The following is a 26436-nucleotide window of genomic DNA, read 5'->3' as shown; positions in this document are numbered from 1 at the left end:
TGTTGACTGATAGGATGGTAATTGGCCGGTTCAGATTTGTTCTGCTTTTTGTGCACAGGATGTACCTGGGCAATTTTCCACATTGCCAGGTAGGTACCAGTGTTGTAACTGTAGTGGAACAACTTGGCTCGGGGCGCAGCTAGTTCTGGAGCACAAGTCTTTGACACTATTGCCGTAATGTTGTCGGGGCCCATAGCCTTTGCAGTATCCAGTGCCTTCAGCCATTTCTTGATATTGTGTGGACTGAATTGAATTGGCTGAAGTCTGGCATCTGTGATGCTGGGGACCTCCAGGAGGAGGCCGAGATGGATCATCCATTCGGCACTTCTGGCTGAAGATTATTGCAAATGCTTCAGCCTTGTCTTTTGCACTGATGTGCTGGCTCCCCCATCATTGAGAATGGGGATATTTGTGGAGCCTCCTCCTCCTGTCAATTGTTTACTTGTCCACCACCATTCATGACTGCATGTGGCAGGACTGCAGAGCTTAGATCTGATCAGTTGGTTGTGGGATCTCGTAACCCTATCTATCGTATGTTGCTTCCACTGTTTGGCATGCAAGTAAGTCCTGTGTTGTAGCTTCACCTGGTTGACACCTCATTTTGAGGTATGCCTGGTGCTGCTCCTGGCATGCCCTCCTTCACTCTTCATTGAACCAGGGTTGGTCCCCCAACTTGATGGTAATGGTAGAGTGGGGGATTTGCCGGCTATGAGGTTACAGATTGAGTTGAGTACAATTCTGCTGCTGATGGCCCACCACGCCTCATGGATGCCCAGTTTTGAGTTGCTAGATCTGTTTGATATCTATACCATTTAGCATGGTGGTAGTGCCACACAACACGATGGTGGGTACCCTCAGTGTTAAGACGGGACTTTGTCTCCACAAGGACTGTGTGGTGGTCACTCCTACCAATACTGTCATGGGCAGATGCATCTGCGACAGGTAGGTTGGTGAGGATGAGGTCAAGTAGATTTCCCCCTCTTTGTTCTCTCACCACCTGCCGCAGATCAAGTCTAGCAGTTCTGTCCTTTAGGACTCGGCCAGCTCGGTCAGTAGTGGTGCTACTGAACCACTCTTGGTGATGGACATTGAAGTCCCCCAACCAGAGTACAATCTGTGCCCTTGCTGCCCTCAGTGCTACTTCTAATTGGTGTTCAACATGGAGAAGCACTGATTCATCAACTGAGGGCGGGGCAGTAGGTGGTAATCAGCAGGAGGTTTCCTTGCCCATGTTTGACCTGATGCCATGAGACTTCATGGGGTTTGGAGTCAATTTTGAGGTCTCCCAGGGGAACTCCCTCCTGACTGTATACCACTGTGCCGCCACCTCTGATGGGTCTGTCCTGCTGGTGGGGCAGGCCATACCCAGGGATGGTGGTGGTGGTGTCTGGGACATTGTCTGCAAGGTATGATTCTGTGAGTCTGACTGTTTCAGGCTGTTGCTACACTCGTCTGTGGGACAGTTCTCCCAATTTTAGCACAAGCCCCCAAATGTTAGTAAGGAAGACTTTGCAGGGTCGACTGGGCTGGGTTTGCCATTGTCTTTTCCAGTACCTAGGTCGATGCTGGGTGGTCCATCAGGTTTCATTCCTTTTCTTAGACTTTGTAGTGGTTTGATACAACTGAGTGGCTTGCTAGGCCATTTCAGAGGACATTTAAGAGTCAACGACATTGCTGTGGGTCTGGAGTCACATGTAGGCAAGTCAGAACGGCAGATTTCCTTCCCTTAACGGCATTAGTGAACCAGATGGGTTTTTATGACAATCGACAATGGTTTCATGATCACCACTAGACTAGCTTTATTAATTCCAGATTTATTAATTGAATTCAAATTTCACCTTCTGCTGTGGTGGGATTTGAACTCATGTCCCCAGAGCATTAGCCTGGAGCTCCGGGTTACTTGTCTAGTGACATTACCACTATGCCACTGCCTCCCCACAAATGGGATAAACATAGTGAGACAGGAAATGTTAAGTTTTTTGGCATCTTTGAAAGTAGATAGATTGGATGAAATGTATCCAGGCTGTTAAAAGAAACAAGGGAGGAAATAGTAGAGACTCTGACCATCATTTTCCATTCCTCTCTGGATACCAGAGGAGGACTGCTAATTTTTAATTGTTGTTTTGAAAAGGGAGAAAGGGATAGCCCCAGTAACTACAGGCCAGTTAGCCTAATCTGTGGGCAAATTAGTGGAAAAAAATTCTGAAGACTGTATAAATCATCACTTAGAAAGGTATAGATTAATCAAGGACAGTCAGCATGAATTTGTTGAGCGAAGGTCTTGTCTGACTAACTTGATTGACCCTCCTGGTTACCTCCTCAAAAAATTCAATGAGGGTAGCATGTTTGATGTAGTCTACATGGATTTAGCAAGACTCTTGACAAGGTCCCACATGGCTGATTGGCCAGAATAGTAAAAGTCAATAGGATCCAAGGGAAAGTGACAAGTTGGATCCAAAATTGCTTCAGTGGCAAGAAGAAAAGAATCATGGTTTCTGTGACTGGAAGGTGGTTTCTATTGGGGTTCTGCAGGACTCAGTACTCTGCCCCTTGCTTCGTGTGGTATGTATCAACTTTGTGTGGTATATATCAATGATTTAGACTTAAATATAGGGGACATGATTAAAACATTTGCAGATGGTACAAAAATTGGCCGTGTGGTTGGTACTGAGGAAGAAAGCTGTAGACAGCAGGAAGATATCAATAGACCAACAGGTGGGCGGAAAAGTGGCAAATGGAATTCCATCCAGAGAAGTATGAGGTAATTCAATTGGGGAGGGAAAAGCAGGCAAGAAATACACAATTAATGGTAGGATTCTGAGAAGTGTCGAGGAACAGAGGGACCTTGGAAAGCATGTACACAGGTCCCTGAAAGTAGTAGGACATGTAGATAAGGTGCTTAAGAAGGCATATTGGATACTTTATTCGGTCTAGAGAATAAGAGCAGGGAGGTTATGTTAGAACGATATGGAACACTCAATAGAATACTGCTTGTGTCATGTGTACAGTTCTGGTCACTGCATTACAAGAAGCATATGATTACACTAGAGAGGATACAGAGGAGATTTGGGAGGATGTTGCCAGGAATGGAGAATTTTAGCTATAAGGAAAGATTGAATAGGCTGGGGTTGTTTTCTTCGGCACAGAAGAGGCTGATGGGAGATTTAATTGAGGTGTATAAAATTAAGTGGGACCAAGATAGAGTAGATAGGAAGGACCTATTTCCCTTAGCAGAGAGGTCAATAACCTGGGAGCTTAGATTTCAAGTAATTGATAAACAACGGGGGAGGAAGGTTATTGAGGGTAGTTGGAAATGTGGAGTAATCAGTTCAGCCATGAACTTATTGAATGGCAGAGCAGGCTTGAAGGGCCGAGTGGCCTACTCCTGCTCCTAATTCGTATGTTCGTATATTCTTGGTAGAAGAGTTAGAGGGGAAATGAAGAGAATTTTTTTTCACCCAGTAGGTAATGGGGGTTTTGGAGCTCATTGCTTGAATGGGGGTTGGTGGGGGGGGGGGGGGGGGTTGTTGAGGCATAAACCGTCATCACATTGAAAAAATACTTGAATACGCACTTGAAGTGCTATAAACTAGGATGGGCCAAATGGCCTCCTGCATTGTAAATTTCTATGATTCTATGGACCAGTCAGCGCAGATTTCTAAAATGCATGAAGTACTTGATCAATTTCTTTGAAGAACTATCAGTGAATAGCAAAAGGAAATGCAGTGGATATAGTTAGTGAATTTTCCATGTGGCAAAAATAGTGGCACATGGATTTAAGGGGAATGATTATGTGTAGTGCTAAGTGCTTTTTTTTCAGTTGTGTAAGCAGAGTCGATTCAGTAAGAGGCTGTAATCTTCAACAACAAGCGTCAGCTGTGGTTCAGTTTGCAACACTCTCGCCTGAGTCGGAAGTCCTACTCCAGAACTTGAGCACAAAATCAAGCTGAGGTTCTAGTGCAGTATTGAGGGAGTGCTGCAGTTTGGGAGGTGCCGTCTGCCCCCTCAGGTGGCTGTAAGAGATCCCACGGCACTATTTGGAAGAAGAGCAGGGGAGTTATCCCCGGTATCCTGGCCAATATTTATCTCCCTCAATCAACATCACAAAAACAGATAATCTGGTCGTTATCACGTTGCTGTTTTTGGGAGTTTGCTGAGCATGAATTGGCTACCTCGTTTCCTGAATCACAACAGTGACTACACTTGAAAAGTACTTCGTTTGTAAGGCTGGAGGAGATTATAGTGACAGGGTTGAACCTTTGAACATGACAATGAGAATCTTGATATAAAGCATTGATGACCTGGGAGCCAATGTAGCTCATTGAGGACAATGGTTATGGTTGAATGCAACTTGATGCAAACTAGGATATGAGCAGTATAGTTTCAGAGTAGCTCAAGTTTAGGGAGGATGGGAGATAGAAGGCTGGCCAGCAGCAAATGGGCTGAAGCAGGGCCGGAAACAGGAGATATGATGGAGGTGGAAGTCAACAGTTTTTGTGATTGGTTCGGAAATCAGCTCAGAGTCAAATAGATTGCGAACAGTCTGGTTCAGCCTGAGACAATAGACTGTGAGAGGGATGAATTCGGTGGGGATTGAATGCCGATTGTGGTGGTGGCCAAAGCCAATGAGTTTGGTGTTCCCAGTATTTTTTTTTAGAGGAAATTTTGGCTCATCCAAGACTGAATGTCAGACAAACAATGTGACAATTGTTACGACCAAGGCGGGAGGAGTGCGTTGTCTTTTCTAGTTCCACCTCTCCACAGGTCACGTGGAGGGGACAGGCTGTCCGTCCTTGGCCCCCATCCCCTACAACCATGAAGTTAATTTGACCCCGGCCCCCCCTTCTGCACAGAGAAACTTACCTCCTCCCCACCAGCGTTGGGCCTCGTCACCCCGGATGGGGGTCCGAAGGCACTGGAGTGCTGGCCGCCAGGCTGAAGATCGTAGCGGGACATCAGGAGGCGAGGTAAGTTTATTTAAATTAATTATTTTAATTGATTTAAATATTCAAATTATGGTCCCGTCGCCCAGCAGCGGGGAAGCAGCCACGGTGCCCTGCCGGCGTCGAGGTCCGTGGCGAGCCTCATCCGGGCCGTCTTCAGGCCGCCCCATCCCCCCCAAACCACCACAAATGCCGACATCGAGGGATCTTTAAAATCCAGCCCCACGTGTCCGGTTATAGGAATTTAATGGGCTATCCTTAATATTTTCTGGCTATGCTTGGGCAGTACTACTATCTGATGAACAACTGTCCATTCTTCATCCACAGGTCTGTTTGGAGGTCTCCACTTCCTCATCAGAATCCCATTTATAATATAGTAGTCTTCTGGAACTCTCTTTGCTTCAGCCCTTTATTTAACTCAGAATTGGCTTGCTGAGCCTTGATCAGCGAAGACTTATTGAACATTTCCTTCGGATTATCCAAATCCCCAAAGAAAGTTTCAGGTATTCGGCTATCGGTCTGTGGTGCCGCTTTTACCTCTGACAATGGAACTTGTTTAGCCATTGCTCGGGTCACTACACATGAAGGAAAAATTCCTGGAACCTTTTCCTGCAACTGTTTTGTCTCTTTAACTTTACTTGGTTTCTCCGTGACTACTGGAGAAGCTACTACCTTTGCTCAGGCCGAATCAATCCCCAGGAGTAGGTCAACTCCATCTACAGGCAAACTATGGACAACTCCTACAGTTACCGTTCCAGACATTAGGTCACACTCAAGGTGCATCCGATACAACGATACGGATATATACCCCCCTCCAATACCATTTGCTAAAACCTTGGCATTCAATGCGCTGTCTGGTGGAAAAGTTATGCCTTCCCCCAGCAAGAGTTTGGGTGGCTCCTCTATCCCTAAGTATAAATATAGGTTTGCCTGCCTCACATAAGGGATAAGGAGTTCCCTTTCCTTTTGACAAGAATTCCCTTCTTCAAATTCAAGAATTTGACAAGAACTCTCAGGTATCTTGTTCACATCCCCCGCACTCACAGCGGTTTTGGTAATTTGCCTTACAGCTGCAGTCAGAGCTGCGGCCTGATCTGTCATACTCCCAGTCAATGCACCTTTCTCTGCATTGGCCTTGTGCACCCCAATAAGTCCCACGGGTTTACCCCACAACTTACAGCATTCTGCACAAAGATGTGCCACCTTATGGCAATGGTAACACCTGGGCTTTCGGACCTCACTTCCACCCTCAGCACCTTCCTTTATGGCCTGAGGAGGAGGTCCAAGGGCATTCCCAGCTGTACCTTCTTGTCCCCGGCAACTTGCCTTCCTTTCACCCTCCCACCTTCTATCCTTCTTGGGTTTGTGGGGGTGATGGACAAAGGATTTGGGCTATAAACGGGCTTGTAATCAGCAGCAATTTCCACTGCCTGTCTGGCTGTTGAAACCTTCTGGTGGCCTCTACCTTAGGGCCCGCATCCAACGATCAAAATTAATTTGCTTTACCCTCTCAAATTCTGTACAAGCCTGCCCAAGCTCTCTCTGGAGGTTCTGAAATTTCTGCCTGTACGCTTCAGCGACTAACTCATAAGCAGCAAGAGTAGCCTTTTTTGCCATCTCATAATCTGCAGAAGCCTCCTCAGAAAGCATGGCATAGACTTAATGAGCTCTGCCCGTCAACCTGCATTGCATAAGCAGTGTACAGCTTTCCTTCGGCCACTTCATCTGTCTGGCTATTATTTCAAAAGAAATGAAAAATGCCTCTCATCCCTTTCCTCAAATTTCAGGAGAGCTTGTACAAATTTAGACAGCTCTCCACTGGGTCCTGGGCTGGAGTTGGATTTGTCCCCATCAAAATTTTCACTGGAGTGAAGTCTTAGTTCCATCTTTTTTTAAATTCTAATTCCCTTCCTTTAATTTCATTTTCTATTTGAAATTAAGGGCTGAAATAAATTCTCGGTGGCAGACGTAAACAATGGCAGTCCGCCCATGCGGACCGCACATTGCGGAGCCGCAGCGGTATTAAGGGCGGCGGCTCATTTAAATAGCCGGGGTGGACAGCCCATCCCAATAATGCGGAGGGGGGGGGGGGGCTGTCCGCCCCTGGCAATGGCGTCAGCAGCCTTTACGCAGGCGCTGATGCCATTTTTAAAGGGCTTCGAGCCCTACATCTCAATTTAAATATTTAAAGAAACATTGATGTAAAATTGATTTGAAAAAATTACATTTATCTTGCCCCTCTCCTACCTCCCAATAACCATAGAATTAATTACCTTCCCTCTCCCCCCCCCCGCCCCCCAAATGCTTGTGTTGTGCACATGACCTCCCCCCCCCCCTCAAAGTTCAGACACTTTACACTCTTGCCCTTCCCACTATCCCCTACACCAATGAGAAGACTCTGACTCTGCGACACCCCCCCCACCCGCCCAATACTGGGAAACTGACTTGCACCCCCCTTCCCACCAGTGTTCTGTCTGGGATCCCCAGATCGGGATTTAAAGGCGCGAGCATGCCGGCCACCGGCACGAATATCACACCAGGACGGACGGTGGGTATGTGAAGATACTTAATTCGTTTATTTGCATTAATCTACATATTTAAATTTGGCTCTAGCCCTCGAGCCGCGGAGGCTGCCACAAGGCCTCATTGCCGCTGGCAATATTGGGCCGGGCCTTCCCCCCCCACCACCACAACCCCTGACGTTGGGGGAGTCTGTAAAATTCGCCCCTCAAGCTTAAGGTTTTCCAATTGCTTTTTCTTTGTAATGTTCAAGCTACCTCATCGCAACTGAATTTGCACTAATTAACTATACTACCATGTGGTTTGCCGCCACCTAAATTATAAATGCTGCGCTATTACTGCAATTTTGTCTGCTTTCTTAGCTCCTGGTTTTAACTCTAACAGTGGCGCAGTGGTTAGCACCGCAGCCTCACAGCTCCAGCGACCCGGGTTCAGTTTTGGGTACTGCCCTGTGCGGAGTTTGCAAATTCTCCTGTGACCGTGTGGGTTTCCGCCGGGTGCTCCGGTTTCCTCCCACAGCCAAAGACTTGCAGGTAAATCGGCCATTGTAAATTGCTCCTAGTGTAGGTAGGTAGTAGGAGAATGGTGGGGATGTAATAGGGAATATGGGATTTATGTAGGAATAGTATAAATGGGTGGTTGTTGGTCGTCACAGACTCGGTGGGCCGAAGGGCCTGTTTCAGTGTTGTCTCTCCAATACATAAATAATTCTGCCAAGCTCTTTAGCCTAGCCTTGGTTAAGTTTCTCAAATCTCTAAGGGATACATCCTCCTTCCCCCGAAAGGTCATAGCAACTGACAAAGACGTTCCAGTGGTGTAAACTTTACTGTAATGCACAAGAAACTTTTTTTCTTTTCTTCTTTTCAATTCGTATCACGCCACTTACAATTGCATGTCTTCGGCTTGGGTATCTAGGATGCTGAACATCCAGTTAGATGTTATGACCTAGGCGGGAGGGGTGCACTGTCTTTTCTAGTTCCACTTCTCCACAGGTCACAACATTTATTTAGATGTTTACCCAGTTACCGATACAGCCAATCATATACTTTTTTTTATCCCATAACAAAATACACCAACCTGGTTTCTTTAATAAACAACAAAATTATCAGTTTATTATAAAACAAGATTTAACCAGTAATGAAGCAAAGCATTAACACATCGATTAAAATATGAAAATTCCCTTTTTAAAAAATTCCTCAACTACTCTCATGCACACACTGGAAAAAATACAGAAATTCACTGTGCAGAGGTCTGTTACCAAAAAAAGGCAAAAGCAACTACTTTGGCCAAATACTTGCTAATTCTTGACGCAAAAGAAAGAAGCTATGGAAGGAAGTCAGTTGTCCCTTTTTTGGTCTGGCATCCAGGTAGGTATACAGAGATGGGCACTAGGATCGTTTCAGAAGCAGTCCGTTCTGGAGATGTCAAGAACTATTCTTCTAGGCTTTGTAGGAGAAATGTGGCATCAAGGTTTTTCCGCCAGTACACACTTGAATCGCAGGATTTTTTTTCAGCTCCAGGAGCTATACGGCACCAGGGATTTTTTTTTTCCCACACTGGATCTTGGCAGGATTTCTTCAAAAAGGTAGAGGCGGAGGTGAGCTGGGTGGTTTCTTTTCTCCTTGGCAGGAAAATACCAACTGTCTTCAAACAGTTCATACCACAACTAAAACTGAAAACAATGTTCAAACCCCAAACAGTGAGTCAACCTCCTGACCTCCATAAACCTTGATATGTGGCTTCTCTGTAACCATTTTTCTAATAGGTCACCAAGGGTTGGAACAAACAAAGAACAGTACAGCACAGGAACAGGCCATTCGGCACTCCAAGCCTGCACCGATCTTGATGCCTGCCTGAACTAAAATCTTCTGCACTTCCGGGGACCGTATCCCTCTATTCCCATCCTATTCATGTATTTGTCAAGATGCCTCTTAAACGTCATTATCGTACCTGCTTCCACCACCTCCCCCGGCAGCAAGTTCCAGGCACTCACCACCCTCTGTGTAAAGAACTTGCCTCACACATCCCCTCTAAACTTTGCCCCTCTCACCTTAAACCTATGTCCCCTAGTAACTGACTCTTCCACCCTGGGAAAAAGCTTCTGACTATCCACTCTGTCCATGCCACTCATAACTTTGTAAACCTCTATCATGTCACCCGTCCACCTCCGTCGTTCCAGTGAAAACAATCGGAGTTTATCCAACCTCTCCTCATAGCTAATGCCCTCCAGACCAGGCAACATCCTGGTAAACCTCTTCTGTACCCTCTCCAAAGCCTCCACATCCTTCTGGTAGTGTGGCAACCAGAATTGCACACAATATTCTAAGTGTGGCCTAACTAAAGTTCTGTACAGCTGCAGCATGACTTGCCAATTTTTATTCTCTATGCCCCGACCGATGAAGGCAAGCATGCCGTATGCCTTCTTGACTACCTTATCCACCTGCGTTGCCACTTTCAGTGACCTGTGGACCTGTACGCCCAGATCTCTCTGCCTGTCAATACTCCTAAGGATTCTGCCATTTACTGTGTACTTCCCACCTGCATTAGATCTTCCAAAATGCATTACCTCACATTTGTCCGGATTAAACGCCATCTGCCATTTCTCCGCCCAAGTCTCCAACCGATCTATATCCTGCTGTATCCTCTCACAATCCTCATCACTGTCCGCAACTCCACCAAATCACAGGTGGCCTCCAGCACAGGTGGCTTTCAAACAATATCTTGTCCTGTTGGTAAGCTTGGTTAAGAAAAAAACACATCCATGGAATCTTTTCAGTTTAACACAAGATCTCAAAAAATAAAATATCAAAACAAATGAAAGCACTTTCATAACACAATACAGAGGTGGTGAAGGGGTATTAGGACAGATGCATCATGTGGCTTCATTATGTGGCACTACGTTGACCTTAATAAAGGCAAAGATAAGAGTTAAAGAACACTTCCAGGGAAGGGTGGTGGAAGTAATTTTATTCCGTTAATGGACAAAGGGAGTAATTTAAGGTCTCTCTCTTTGGCCTCCTTGTCTCGAGAGACAATGGGTAAGCGCCTGGAGGTGGTCAGTGGTTTGTGGAGCAGCGCCTGGAGTGGCTATAAAGGCCAATTCTGGAGTGACAGACTCTTCCACAGGTGCTGCAGATAAATTTGTTTGTCGGGGCTGTTACACAGTTGGCTCTCCCCTTGCGCTTCTGTCTTTTTTCCTGCCAACTGCTAAGTCTCTTCGACTCGCCACATTTTAGCCCGCCTTTATGGCTGCCTGCCAGCTCTGGCGATCGCTGGCAACTGACTCCCGCGACTTGTGATCAATGTCACAGGACTTCATGTCGCGTTTGCAGACGTCTTTAAAGCGGAGACATGGACGGCCGGTGGGTCTGATAACAGTGGCGAGCTCGCTGTACACTGTGTATTTGGGGTAGTGTGAAGAAAAGGCAAGCGTCATAGATGCATAGTATACTGATTTAATGGAATGAAAATATATTCCATTAAGTTGGCTGACCGGGTAAAGCCATTCAATTTCTTGCATTGCCTTGAGTTGTGTGGTATAATACTCATGATATTTGTTGCTAGCCCCTGCCAGTCTTGATGGATAGCTTCGCTGGGGTCAAGGGGGAGCTGTGGTTCTCTGTCCTAAAGGGAGTTCCTCTCTTGTGTCTTATTTCCTCCATCATAATTTCTGTGACCACCCCAACTGAGAAATGCAGCAGTCTGTGTCTTTCAGGTGTGTTTGAAAACACCTTTGCAAATGCAGCGGTGCTGTTTTGCAAACTATGATATCTGCTGCTTTAAACTTTAATAGGCCTTTAATTCATGGATCAAAACCTGATTTCCCAACAGAAAAACTTCCAGACTTAATTCACACTAGGAACTTGCCTTCATTTTGCTAGGAATGCTCACTGCAAAAATATGTGTGAGGTTCGTGCACCACTGGTCAAGCGTGTGCTCGTTTGATATTATTCCTTATGGTTATGCCTGTTTGGAAAATATAGGCTTCAGTCTTTGTGTCACTATGGCTTAATTAGTAGCACTGTTGCTTCTGAAACTGGAAGTTGTGGGCTCAAACCCCCACCCTTATGTACTTGAGCAGATAATTTAGGCTGACACTTCAGTGCGATGTATTACTGAGAGAGTGCTGCATTATCAAAGGTGCTGTTTTTAGGGTAAGACAAACATAGATCACCACCTGTCTGTTCAGGTGGCATAAAAGATCACATTTAAAGAAGAGCAGGGAATTTTTGTGTCCTGCTAATATTTTTCCCTCAACCACCAGAAACTGTGGAACCTTGAAGTGCACAAAGTGCCTTCCACACATAACAACAAAACAATGGTGGCTGCATTGAAAAAGTAATCTACTGCTTGTAAAGTGTTTTGGGATGTCCTAAGGACGTTATAAGGTACCCTATAACTGCAAGCAACATACCCTATAATTTATTTTGTGCTCCGAGTGATTTGTTTAAGTGTGAGGGCCCTTAAAAAAATTTTGTGCGGCTATATCTGCATGGTAACTTAAAAGGGCCGACTTGTGCACAGCCCACACGGGAACTTTTGGGTTTTTGGGCAACTTGGAGGGAACATTGAATGCAAGTTTGTTCTTTCCTTCCTTTTTATCCACATTGCAGTGAAAGATTGAGAAAAAAATATTAGTCAAAGCAATTAAATCTTTATTCTATGTTTCTATATGTACGTATATATTGTAAAATAATTCCGATTTAATCTGTTTTGATGCAGATATGGATGATAAATTGAAATATTAAAGATTTGATTAGTGCAGTGAAATTCTGTTCTGTGTAATTGCAATGGACAACCCAAAATGTTGCATATAAACTGTCTGATTTAACCAGAATTGTACAAACTGTAACAAGATGATGGGTACATTTTTAGATACCACGTGCAGTAAGAAGGAGGAGGGGGCCTAATTAACAGCTTGCATGTATCTGGACAGTACTGCAGTTATGACTATTCTACATCAGGGTGGCATGAATATGGATTGCCCTGTGTATTAATAATGGATATCTCTTTTTTTGCCTTGCAAAGTTTTTTTTTTCCCGTGTTGTACATACACATTGAGTACGGCAAGGATTAAATTTCAAACATGGCACATAACTAATGTTGACAGTAGATTACCAATTACATTTTAGTTGCATAGTAAATGTGTAGGAATATTCTTTCCTGTGTGTTTCTCATTGACTCAGTTCATTTTCACTGCTTTAATTATGTCAAGTAGGCCATATTTAAGGTTATGTTGCTTTAGTTTTTTAAAAATATTTTAAAAGTAATTCAAACTTCAAAACAACAAAGTTGACTTCATATAAATGCTTTTTATCTTTTGTAGAAAAATGCAAAAGGTCAAGATCTTTTAGACCAGATTGTTTACCATTTGGACCTTGTGGAGATAGAATACTTCAGCTTGCAGTACATGGATCCCTTTCAAGTTTCAGTAAGTGACCATCTGCTTTTTAGATTAATGAAAAAGCACAAGTTAAATTGGTTTTATAAGTTGGTTGTTCAAAGGGCATGATGATTATAACGCTATTTTGAATGTTAGCTATTGATATGAGTAAGGCCATATGGTGGAAATTATTTTACACTATTTCTGAAAAATTTAATTGTGGTTTGTACTGATGCTTCTATGTATAATGGAAATAATATCCCCAAAAATGCCCATTTACAGAACTCAGAAATACTGACAAACAGCTTAAACCTGATGACTTAAAAAAAAAAGCAGTGTGCAACTGAAAAATGGCCATAAATAAAAGTCAATGACCAAAGTCACTGCTTCAATTTTTACGAAAACCCTGCAGGTTGTCCAAGATGCTGGAAATCTGAAATAAAAACAAAAAATGCTAGCAATTCTCAGCAGGTCAGGCAGCATCTGTGGAGAGAGAAACAAAGTTAACCTTTCAGGTCGATGACCCTTCATCAGAACTGGAAAAAGTTAGAGGTGTGGTAGGTCTTAAGCAAGTGCCATGGGTGGCAAGAAAGAACTAAAGGGAAGCTCCATGATAGGGTGGAAGGCAGGAGAGAAATTAAATGATGGATTAACTCTTATTACATTGGATTTCAGGAATTGTATTTGAGATCACATTTTGCAATTCAGTTTGTTTCTCTTTGGGAGCTGGAACCCAATGGCTTCCCGTGTGACACAAGAAAAGTAGTAGTTACAATGGAAGTGCAGTGGGATATTAACTTGTCCTAAATTAAGTTGTTGCTATCCCTAGTTTCCCTACTGTATTCTAAGATAACAAATCTAAAGTACACAAAAGTGCAAATTTTGCACTGGGGATTTAGAAGTTTTCAAAGGTGCAGGTGAGCTCGGATGATGCAAAATATATTTCTTAAGGAGCTCTGGGGCATGCTTCCCAATGAACTTTAATTTCTGAAACTTTTTGGTGCATTTTTTAACATTTTGAAGCACACTGTGATTCAGCAAGTGAAATTAAAATAGTTCTGTGTTAATGCATTGGACAAGCCTCGCACCTGCCTTTCATTAGTATCCAATGATCATGGCCCAGTTTACCAGCTCTCTCTGCAGAACAGGATCTGGTGGGATGACTTGGAAAGAATAGTTTCTGAGAATCCGTGTCAAGCCCTGCAGGTTGTCCTAGAAGTGGGTGGTTCGAGGAAGAACTAGTTAATGATGCTCAGTACATGTCAGCAAGGAAGCAAGGACAATCTAGTAAGGGAAGTGGCAGGGGGCTGGTGCGCAGGTGGTTTGTGGTGGGGTAGGACAGAGACATTTTTTGGTTGTCTCTGAACGGAATTGGCTAGTCTTCTCTGGGCACCTGAAAATACCCAATCCAAGTGCAAACTGGGGTCAAGCAAGGCTGTATCATACCAACGCACTTTTCCACCTTCCTCGCCGCAACACTGCACCTCATCTCCATGAAGCTCCCTGCTGGAGTAGATCTACTCTACAGGACAAGCAGGAAACTATTTAACCTATGTCACCTCCAGTCCAGAACCAAGGCCAGTCCAACCTTTGTCATCAAGCTGCAGTACACTGATGACACTTGCGTATGTGCACACTCAGAGGCTGAGCTTCAAACTCTCGTTGATACATTCACGGAGGCGTATGAAAGAATGGGCCTTAAGCTAAACAATCAGAAGACAAAGGTCCTCTACCAGCCTGCTCCCACAGTGCAACACTGCCCCCCTGACTATCAAAATCCATGACGAACCACTGGATAATGAGGATCACTTCTCATACCTTGGGAGCCTCCTCTCAGCAAGGGCAGAGATCGACGACGAAACTCAGCATTGCCTCCAGTGTGCCAGCGCAGCCTTCGATTGCCTGAAGAAAAGAGTGTTTGATGACAAAGATCTCAAACCTGACAACAAGCTCATGGTCTACAGGGCCATGGTGTCACCTGCCCTCCTGTATGCATCGGAAACATGGACACTGTACAGCAGACATCTCAAAGCCCTGGAGAGATAGCACCAGCAGTGTCTCCACAACATTCTGCAAATTCAGTGGCAGGACAGGCGCTCCAATATCAGTGTCCTTTCTCTTCCATCCCCAGTATTGAGACACTGGTCAGTTACGTTGGGCAGGCCACATCGTCCGCATGCCTGACACAAGACTCTCAAAACAAGCTTTCTACTCTGAACTCCGTCATGGCAAGAGGCTACCAGGAGGGCAGAGGAAACACTACAAGGATGTCTTTAAATCCTCCCTGAAAAAATGTGACATCTCTACTGATTCGTGGGAATCTCTTGCCCAAGACCACCCAAAATGGAGAAAAAGCATCCGCAACAGTGCCAGCCAGTTCACACAACGTCGACATGCCTAGGCAGCGACCAAGTGCAAACAGTGGAAGGCGCATTCGGCAATTTGAGTATCCCATTCACTTGTCTCACCAAACACCACCTGCCCCACCTGTGGCAGAGTGTGTGAATCCAGAATTTGACTATTCAGTCACCTAAGGACCCACAACCCTGGAGTGGAGGAAAGTCATCCTTGTTCCCGAGGGACTACTAAAGAAGAAGGAGGTTTGTGGTGGGGTAGGACAAAGACATTTTTTGGTTGTGTCTCTGGACAGAATTGGCTAGTGTTCTCTGGGCACCTGAAAATACTGATGGAGAAGTGTTTGAGGTTACCAGTCCTGAGAGAATTTCACTGGAGAAACCGGAGATAGACAGTTTCAAATGCTGTATGTGTGGCAGACCATGTTTTTTGAGTGTATCTTGTAAACCGTGGCGCGGAGTCAACTCCCCCTTGGCCCCTTTATTCCCTTCACCCACTTGATCCTGGCCGTCACGCGGGACTAAGTCCTCTTAATTCAGGCTCAGGCTGGGTGTTTGGGATATCAGGTTACAGGAGAGCAACCCTCCACTTAATCCACCGGCTACAGTTAATGGCTTAGTACAAAGGAGGAAACTCAGTCCTTTCTTTAACTATCAATTTACTTTATTCACGTTGTAAGAATAAGGCTTATTCACTTAGACAAAAGCATGCAACTCAAACTGGGTTATACAGTTAATAACAAAGCTAGCTGGAATTGATAAGCACACCCACTAGGTTCCTCTGACCTTTCCCTGACCTAGTCACAGAAAACAAAGGATAATACCCAAAAAAGGGGAGAGCTGACGCTGGCCAGGCGTTCCGTTCTCTCTCTATTTTACATCGTCGCCGTGTTGCTCACGCAGGGTCTTCCACTTCCGCGATGGTTGATCTCCGGAGTTTCTCGCTGGCTCTATGCCCAAGATTCTCTATTCTTATTCTCCTTCTTATCTCTCCAAAACTGAGCTGTCTCTTTCTCGTTGGTTTAAGCCTGCTCACCTTGTTCGTATCTTCTCCTAATTGGCCCAGGCCCAAAGACCCCGGTATCACACCGTGTCCAAATAAGTCTCTTTTCCTGTGATCACTCATTTGTCTTGTCACATAAATTAATTAGTTCAAACTGATTTTTACCAGCACAGGCCAGTGTCTGAGCTCCAGGTTACGATAGTTCAACAAGCTATTCCAGCAGTTTGTAACTGATTCTGTATTTCTTGCAGCCCCTGGCCAACAATCTCCAGAAGGGAACTCCTGATTTCCTCCCCAAAGGACCTAAAGCAGGTGTAACAAACGATGACTGAATAGTAATGATGTGCCAAGCAGAACTGAAGATAGGGTGCTCAGAAAGGTAGTTTGTGTAATGGTGACAACAGGTTTCAGACAATATCTACAAATAGCAGCATCTGATTGTCTTGGGGTGAACAGCAGCTGAACAGGGCAGGGTGAGGTACCCTGACAGGCAGAATCACATATTATGGTCTTAAGCTACAGCATCTTAAATGTAGAACACTTTTCTGGTCATATCTTTAGGGCAGAGAAGCCTATCTTCTGTGGGTCAGGTATGCCTGCAAGACCCAGTAGAGATGCACATCAATGATACTGGGGTCCCATCCCAGGAACCAGAGATTGATTGCCTCAAGTTAGTAGTGGGACCGAAGCAAGGAGTTCTTGCTGTCCACTGATTTAAAGTCAGAGCTGCAAACAGGGCTCCGAGCACTGGTTGTTCGAAGAGCGAATGGTTGGTATGCTAGTGTGCCCAGCTGGAGGAGATGTATTTGGCATTAATGAGTGTCGACCCCAAAGGCTTTACCTAACTGTAGTTACCTGTACCTGAGCTGTTGCCATAACAATGGTCTCAATACAGTGCTCTCCTGAACATGCATGGAATGTAAGTCTTCATGGTAAATGTTTTAAATGCTTGACTGCCAAACCTAAGCTCATGTTTGTCACTAGGTGAAGGATGATAATGCATGCCATTGTCCATGATGTGAAGCAATTTCTACATCTTCCTTTTTTTTTCTTGCTCTGTTATCCTTGTCCATCTGAGTCTCCTGCTACCCCTATAGGTTGAGAGAGCAATTCCATGTTAATGCAGGCTTACACATTTTAATAAAAATGTATCATCCTTAAATATTGTATAGCATTTTCACGGTTGCTGAGCAGCTTTGGGACCATTAATAGGAAGCTGCATGTTGACCTGTAGTAAGCAGGAGAGAGTGAGCTGTTAAAACACATTGGCCATGTATAATAAAAGCAAAATACTGCGGGTGCTGGAAATCTGAAATAAAAACAAGAAATGCTGGAAATACTCAGCAGGTTTGGCAGCATCTGTGGAAAGAGAAGCAGAGTTAACGTTTCAGGTCAGTGACCCTTCTTCGGAACCGTTCTCTAGATACAGAAATCAACAAGCGCATGGGAAAGGCATCAGGTGGCAGGACCATATCTCCAGCACAGAAGTCCTCGAGGCGGCCAACATCCCCAGTTTATACACACTACTGAGTCAACGGTGCTTGAGATGGCTTGGCCATGTGAGCCGCATGGAAGATGGCAGGATCCCCAAAGATACATTGTACAGCGAGCTCGCCACTGTTATCAGACCCACCGGCCGTCCATGTCTCTGCTTCAAAGATGTCTGCAAACGTGACATGAAGTCCTGTGACATTGATCACAAGTCATGGGAGTCAGTTGCCAGCGTTCGCCAGAGCTGGCGGGCAGTCATTAAGGCGGGGCTAAAGTGTGGTGAGTCGAAGAGACTTAGCTGTTGGCAGGAAAAAAGACAAAAGCACAAGGGGAGAGCCAACTGTGTAACAGCCCCGACAATCAAATTTTTCTGCAGCACCTGTGGAAGAGCCTGTCACTCTAGAATTGGCCTTTATAGCCACTCGAGGCACTGCTCCACAAACCACTGACCACCTCCAGGCGCGTATCCATTGTCTCTCGTGATAAGGAGGCCAAAGAAAGAAAGAAAGGTGCTCCCACAATGGGGCAGGAGGGAATTCCAGGATATTGACACAGTGACTAATTCCGGTGATGAAGAGCTTATCTTTTGAAGAAAGGTTGAACCTATACCCAATGGAGTTTAGAAGAATGAGAGGTGATCTTATTGAAACATACAAGATCCTGAGGGACTTGATAGAGCGGATACCAGGAGGATGTTTCCTGTAGTGGGGGAGACTAGAACTAGGGGACACAGTTTAAGAATAAGAGGTCTCCCTTTTAAGATGGTGATGAGGAGAATATTTTTTCTCAAAGCGTTGTTAGCCTGTGGAATTCTGTTACCCAGAAAGAAGTGGAAGCTGGATCACTGAACTTATTCAAGGCTGAGTTAGATAGATTTTCAATAGACAAGGCAGTCAAGGGGTATGGGGAGCAGACAGGAAAATGGAGTTGAGACGACAACTAGATCAGCCATAATCTTATCAAAAGCTTGAAGGGCTGAATGGTGTACTCTTGCTCCTAAGCCTTATGTTCCTAAAGGAATGGTGATATTTGTCCAAGTCAAGATAGTGTGTGACTGGAATGGGAACTTGGATGATGGGTATCCCATGATCCTGTTGGTCTTGTCCTTCAGGCTGGTAGAAATTATCTGGCTGGGCTCACTGTTGGAATAAGCTTGGCTGAAGTGCTATGCTGCAGCTGCAATATGTTGGTAGTGGCTATTGAGATCACTGGCAAGGTTGCCAATCAATGGTTTCGTCCCATATGGTGTTGAGTTTCTTGATTGTTGCAGCTGCATCCATCCAGAGAAAATGGAGAGTAGGGGTTAAAGGTAGTCACTGAGACTGGGGGAAGGTTAGAAGTAATGCTCCACAGGAAATGATGCTGTGACTTGTGCACTTAGCCACTACTTAATGTTGAGTGAACCAAATTAATTGGATATTGGTATCTCTGATGGGGATCTTAGGAGGAAGTCACTTGGATCATGCACTTGGCACCTTTGGCTGAAAGCATTTGCACACTCGTGCTTCATTTTGCCATGGTTGAGTATGAATAAGTTCATAAAGCCTTTTTCTCCTGTTAGTTGCCTGATTGTCCACCACCATTCTTGACTGGATGTAGTATGGCAGCAGAGTTCTGATATGTTGGTTGTGGTATCACCTAGCTCTCTGTTTAGCCTGCTGTTATTTGTGTTGTCAGGCAAACCCCCTACCTGCCAAGACTGAGGCACACATTATTTTGCCACATGAATATTAAAACTAAAAAATTGTAAGTTCTTGACTGGAAAGACATTTGCATAGTACCAGACAATGTGGAAACAAAGGGAGCCAGTCCCTGCCCCCAGTACACAGAGAGAGAGACCTGGTCAAACCTGTCAGTCACATGACCACCTGCTGGCCAACTAAGGGAGTTTTAAACTGGGAAAACAGATTTTGAACTCAGAACGCCATGTGCACATGGACTGAGAACAACTCCTTTCCTGCCTGCCTGCCTCCATCTCTTTCCCATGGAACTGAATCTTGTGAAGACACATAAACTCAAAGAGAGAACAGACTCCTACGTGAACAAGGTTTAAGACAAATACTAGGCCCCAATGAAACACAAAACCATATCTTCAATCAAGGACTACAGCGAGTTCAAGAAACAGTAACAAGATATTGCCTCAAACTGTTATACTTTTCTTCTGCTCTTTTCTGTTCCTATCTGCATGCTAGCATGGGCGTGTCATATATCCATAGGCATGAACCGTATTAGAGTTTAAGTTTTAATAAAATTTCATCTTCTTCAAACCACAGAAATCCTTTTTGTGCTCAGTTCTTTGCCTTATAATTGGAAAGTTGTGAACTCTTCCACAGGTCACAGCATATTAGTAAAGTTTCCCACCCACTGGAAATTAGCCAAATTAAGCACTTTATTTGTCCCCCAGAATAAAGCACGCCAAACCAGTTTTCTTTAAACAATAACTAAGTTAAGTATTTATTAATAAACCAAGTTTTAAACGGTAATGGGATTAATATACGTATGAAAAGATTTTATAACTTGTTATTCTTCCTAACCCCCTTGCAAACACACATACATTCAAACATCTACGGTTAACTGGTTTTTAAAAGGTTGTTTTAAATTGCAATGGTTTCTTAGGAATAATAAAATAATTAGCTGTTACAGTCTGGTAGGATATTTCCAGATTGGTGAGGTCTCCCAGAGTCGAATAGTTGGATGCCACTCAAAGTCTCTCCAGGTGAAATTAATGAACAGTCTGTGATTGGTAGGTATTCAAGGCATCACACAGTTCTTTCAGCAAAAAGGCTGTAGCAACAGGTCTATTTAAATTTTAAAGTAGCAGTCTAACAGAAATTTCCTTGAGATCTCCCAAAAACACAAAAGGCAACAGGACTCACTCTTGAGGCAGAGATTCACAAAATGGGAGCTCAAAACACAGTGTGTTTAAAATTAAACCCTGTTACAATAAGACCAGGTGAAGATAGTAACAAACCCCTAGACACCTTTCGTACCTGGTCATAACAGTGTCTAGCATGGTATGTTGGTAGCTTCACTAGATTGGTCCTTCATTCTAAGGTATATGCCTTGCACTGCTCCTGCCACCCTTCAGTCACTCTCCAATGAGCTAGTGTTAGTCTCCTGGCTTGATAATGATGAGAGTGAGGGATATGCTCAGCTATTAGGTTACAGATTGTGGTGATATACAATTCTACTGCAACTGTTACAACATAGACCTGCAATTTTCTCCAATTCCCTTTTCAAAGTTACTACTGAATTTGCTTCCACCACTCTTTGAGGCAGTGCATTCCAGATCATCATAACTTGCTGCGTTTTTTTTTTAAAATTGCCCTCATCTCTTTTTTGCTTCTTTTGCCAATTACTTTAAATCTGTATCCTTTGGTTACCTGTCCGTCTGCCACTGGAAACAGTTTCTCCTTATTTACTCTGAAAACCTTTCATGATTTTGAATGCCTTATTAAATCTCCCTTTATCCTTCTGTGCTCTCAGGAGAACAACCTCAGCTTCTCTAGTCTCTCTATGCAACTGACATTCTTCATCTCCGGTAGCATTTTATTAAATTTCCTCTGCACTCTCTGCAAGACTTTGACATCTTTCCTAAAGCATGGTGCCCACACTTGGACACAATACTCCAGCTGAAGCCTGACAAGTGATTTTATAAAGGTTTAGGATAACTTCTTTGTATTTAGTGCCTCTATTTATAAAGCCATGGAATTCAAATGCTTTTTTTTTTAACAGCCTTATCAATTTGTCCTGCCACCTTCAAAGATTTCTGTAAGCAAATATCCAGGTGTCTCTGTTCCTGTATCCCCTCTAAAATTTTCCATAAAGCAGTATCACACCCACAGGATGTCTTCTTGGTGAAAAATGAGCCTTTGACTTCACAAGGATTATGTGGCAATTACAAAGGTAGATCAGCGACAACAGAATCAAATAGGTTGCTGCTTTATGTTCGTTCCCTCACTAGCTGATGGAGGCCCAGTCTAGCAGCCATGCCCTTTAGGACTTAAATAGCTCAATCAGTTATGGTACTGCCAAGCCTCTCATGGGACTGCTCTCCCAACTTGAGCACCAGTTCCCAGATGCAAGCTTGGAGGTCTTTGCAAGATTACCTGGGCTGGGATTGCCTAAGCTTTGTGCTGTTTCACTGTCCGTGTCGTTGCTTGTAATGGGTCAGCAGGGAAGAATTTTGCTATCTGCACTGAGACTACTTGAAGGTAACTTGTAACAATAGGTCTTATGCTGTCAGTGGCTGGCATGATCAATACCATCAATTGTTCTGCTTGTGGCTCAGTTATCACTTTTAAATATTTCCCTCTATACAGTATTACAAAGGTTGAAAACTAGTATGAACCTTGAAAAAGTCTCCAAGTATTTTATCCCCTTATATGCAGCCACTTAAAGCTGGATGGCTGTATGCCTTTAAAGTGAAAACACAAGTTTAAATGTTACTCTTATTGTTACAACCGGGTGAGGAAGGGGTCTCAGGCTCCTCTCTTGCCCCTTTCCTGGTTTGGCAGGAACAGGGTTTATCTTTTAAAACCGTGATTTTAGCTTACCACCTCAGTGAGCCTTTACTCACTGCACTCTAATTGTAATTGCAAATGAACTAATCAGACAGGTTTTCTTAGGTTTAAACAAGAAAAATGTAAGTTATTAGACTTGTCACTCTAACTCAGTTAAAATTACTATAAAATATGCGACGCAACCACGCTAGCATGCATACGCAATATACACACACACACAAATAGATACTGAGGGGGGAGAAAGAATTGGGGGGTGGTGGTGGTTGAAGTAGAGTTTCTAATAAATGGAATTCAGTTACAGGGTGACAATGTCCTGAATTGAAATTAAGATCTTGGAGTTCTCACTGGGGCCCAGTGTACAATTTCAAACGTGCTTCTCTGGTACCAGAAGGCCGAAGATATGCTTGGTCCTGTAGTCTTGAAGCATAGAATCTGCCACTGTGACTTTCCTGGGACTTCGCTGAAGACAGAGAGAGGGAGACCTTCCTTCTCCTTTCTGTTCAAATTACAGTCTGTCCTTTCTGTGAGGCACAATTTCAAAAAAAAAGCCCCAGCCTTACCAGCAGGTAGGTCATGTGACCATCTCTTTATTTAAAACAGTATCTTCTGTGAGGGTTGTTGGATTTCAAAGCTTTCCAGACACACACGGTGGGCGGTAGAGTTCTGGCTCTTACACAGACGAAGGATATTGATTATCACAATTGTCCAGACCAATCTTTTTTTTTATTCATTCATGGGATGTAGGCGTCACTGGCCAGGCCAGCATTTATTGTCCATCCCTAATTGCCCTTGAGAAGGTGGTGGTGAGCTGCCTTCTTGAACCGCTGCAGTCCATTTGCGGTAGGTATACCCACAGTGCTGTTAGGAAGGGAGTTCCAGGATTTTAACCCAGCGACAGTGAAGGAACGGCGATATAGTTCCAAGTCAGGATGGTGTGTGACTTGGAGGGGAACTTGCAGGTGGTGGTGTTCCCATGTATTTGCTGCCCTTGTCCTTCTAGTTGGTAGAGGTCGCGAGTTTGGAAGGTGCTGTCTAAGGAGCCTTGGGTGCATTGCTGCAGTGCACCTTGTAGATGGTACACACTGCTGCCACTGTGCGTCGGTGGTGGAAGGAGTGAATGTTTGTAGATGGGGTGCCAATCAAGCGGGCTGCTTTGTCCTGAATGATGTTGAGCTTCTTGAGTGTTGTTGGAGCTGCACCCATCCAGGCAAGTGGAGAGGATTCCATCACACTCCTGACTTGTGCCTTGTAGATGGTGGACAGTCTTTGGGGAGTCAGGAGGTGAGTTACTCGCCTCAGGATTCCTATCCACTGACCTGCTCTTGTAGCCCACGGTATTTATATGGCTACTCCAGTTCAGTTTCTGGTCAATGGTAGCCCCTAGGATGTTGATAGTGGGGGATTCAGCGATGGTAATGCCATTGAATGTCAATGGGAGATGGTTAGGTTCTCTCTTGTTGGAGATAGTCATTGCCTGGCACTTGTGTGGTGCGAATGTTACTTGCCACTTATCAGCCCAAGCCTGGATATTGTCCAAGTCTTGCTGCATTTCTACATGGACTGCTTCAGTATCTGAGGAGTCACGAAAGGTGGTGAACATTGTGCAATCATCAGCGAACATCCCCATTTCTGACCTTATGATTGAAGGAAGGTCATTGATGAAGCAACTGAAGATGGTTGGGCCTAGGACACTACCCTGAGGAATTCCTACAGTGATGTCCTGGAGCTCAGATGATTGACCTCCAACAACCGCAACCATCTTCCTTTGCGCTAGGTATGACTCCAGCCAGCGGAGGGTTTTCTCCCTGATTCCCATTGACCTCAGTTTTGCTAGGGCTCCTTGATGCCATACTCGGTCAAATGCTGCCTTGATGTCAAGGGCAGTCACTCTCACCTCACCTCTTGAGTTCATCTCTTTTGTCCATGTCTGAACCAAGGCTGTAATGAGGTCAGGAGCTGAGTGGCCCTGGCAGAACCCAAACTGAGCGTCACTGAGCAGGTTATTGCTAAGCAAGTGCCGCTTGATGGCACTGTTGATGACACCTTCCATCACTTTACTGATGATTGAGAGTATGGGGCGATAATTGGCCGGGTTGGACTTGTCCTGCTTTTTGTGTACAGGACATACCTGGGCAGTTTTCCACATTGCAGGGTAGATGCCAGTGTTGTAGCTGTACTGGAGCAGCTTGGCTAGGGGCATGGCAAGTTCTGGAGCACAGGTCTTCAGTACTATTGTCGGAATATTGTCAGGGCCCATAGCTTTTGCAGTATTCAGTGCCTTCAGTCGTTTCTTGATATCACACGGAGTGAATCGAATTGGCTGAAGTCTGGCATCTGTGATGCTGGGGACTTCAGGAGGAGGCCGAGATGGATCATCAACTCGGCACCTCTGGCTGAAGATTGTTGCAATGCTTCAGCCTTATCTTTCGCACTGATGTGCTGGGCTCCCCCATCATTGAGGATGGGGATATTTGTGGAGCCACCTCCTCCAGTTAGTTGTTTAATTGTCCACCACCATTCACGGCTGGATTTGGCAGGACTGCAGAGCTTAGATCTGATCCGTTGGTTATGGGATCGCTTAGCTCTGTCTATTGCAGTTTGGCATGCAAGTAGTCCTGGGTTGTAGCTTCACCAGGTTGACACCTCATTTTGAGGTATGCCTGGTGCTGCTCCTGGCATGCCCTCCTGCACTCTTTATTGAACCAGGGTTGGTCTCCTGGCTTGATGGTAATGGTAGAGTGGGGGATATGCCGGGCCATGAGGTTACAGATTGTGGTTGAGTACAATTCTGCTGCTGCTGATGGCCCACAGCGCCTCATGGATGCCCAGTTTTGCATTGCTAGATCTGTTCGAAATCTATCCCATTTAGCACGGTGATAGTGCCACACAACATGATGGATGGTATCCTCAATGTGAAGGCGGGACTCCACAAGGACTGTGCGGTGGTCACTCCTACCAATACTGTCATGGACAGAAGCATCTGCAGCAGACAGATTGGTGAGGATGAGGTCAAGTATGTTTTTCCCTCATGTTGGTTCCCCCATCACCTGCCGCAGACCCAGTCTAGCAGCTATGTCCTTTAGTACTCGGCCACCTCGGTCAGTAGTGGTGCTACCGAGCCACTCTTGCTGATGGACATTGAAGTCCCCCATCCAGAGTACATTTTGTGCCCTTGCCACCCTCAGTGCTTCCTCAAAGTGATGTTCAGCATGGAGGAGTACTGAGTCATCAGCTGAGGGAGGGCGGTAAAAGCAGTAGGAGGTTACCTTGTCCATGTTTGGCCTGATGCCATGAGACCTCATGGGGTCTGGAGTCGATGTTGAGGACTCCCAGGGCAACTCCCTCCATACTGTATACCACTGTGCCACCAGCTCTGGTGGGTCTGTCCTGCCCGTGGGACAGGACATACCCAGGGATGGTGATGGCAGTGTCTGGGACATTGTCTGTAAGGTATGATTCCGTGAGTATGTCTATGGCAGGCTGTTGCTTGACTAGTCTGTGGGACAGCTCTCCCAACTTTGGCACAAGCCCCCAGATGTTAGTGAGGAGGACTTTGCAGGGTCGACAGGGCTAGGTTTGCCGTTGTCGTTTCCGTTGCCTAGGTCGATGCCAGGTGGTCCGTCCGGTTTCATTCCTTTTTATTGACTTCATAGCGGTTAGGTACAACTGAGTGGCTTGCTAGGCCATTTCAGAGGGCATGTAAGAGTCAACCACATTGCTGTGGGTCTGGAGTCACATGTAGGCCAGACCAGGTAAGGACAGCAGATTTCCTTCCCTAAAGGACATTAGTGAACCAGATGGGTTTTTACAACAATCGACAATGGTTTCATGGCCATCATTAGACTAGCTTTTAATTCCAGATTTATTAAGTAAATTCAAATTCCACCTTCTGCTGTGGTGGGATTCGAACCCATGTCCCTGGAGAAATACCCTAGGTCTCTGGGTTACTAGTCCAGTGATAATACCACTACGCCACCGCCTACCCTTTGTTAATTGAATTAGTGAGCTCTCCCATTGTCTCTCTATTCAACAGTGTCTCAGAATGCAAATGTGCAACCATGTTTTCAGCTGTTCAGCTCTGTTGTTTCTTTTTTAAACATGTTATGTGCAATGTCCAGTACAAAAAAAGGTTCAAGTAGTGTTCCATATGACAAAATTCGTATGTCACCATATGGTATTGCAGCATCCAGTAAGCCAGCACAAGGCTGGCTCAGAATTT

At 44.9% G+C, this 26436-nt stretch overlaps 1 protein-coding gene across 1 annotated transcript in view; it reads left to right on the top strand.

Moving 5' to 3' along the window:
* Positions 1-26436, top strand: part of epb41l4b (erythrocyte membrane protein band 4.1 like 4B) — a 230053-nt gene that overhangs the window by 146792 nt on the left and 56825 nt on the right. The window contains exon 2 of the mRNA XM_068010596.1: positions 12790-12894. Within this exon, the coding sequence (XP_067866697.1) occupies positions 12790-12894 (105 nt within the window). The remainder of the gene's footprint in view (positions 1-12789; positions 12895-26436) is intronic.

This window comes from Heterodontus francisci, chromosome 2 (assembly GCF_036365525.1).
Source record: "Heterodontus francisci isolate sHetFra1 chromosome 2, sHetFra1.hap1, whole genome shotgun sequence".
Classification (NCBI taxonomy): Eukaryota; Metazoa; Chordata; class Chondrichthyes; order Heterodontiformes; family Heterodontidae; genus Heterodontus; species Heterodontus francisci.
Note: the sequence above shows the minus strand (reverse complement) of the source record. Positions and strands in the feature narration are given on the sequence as shown.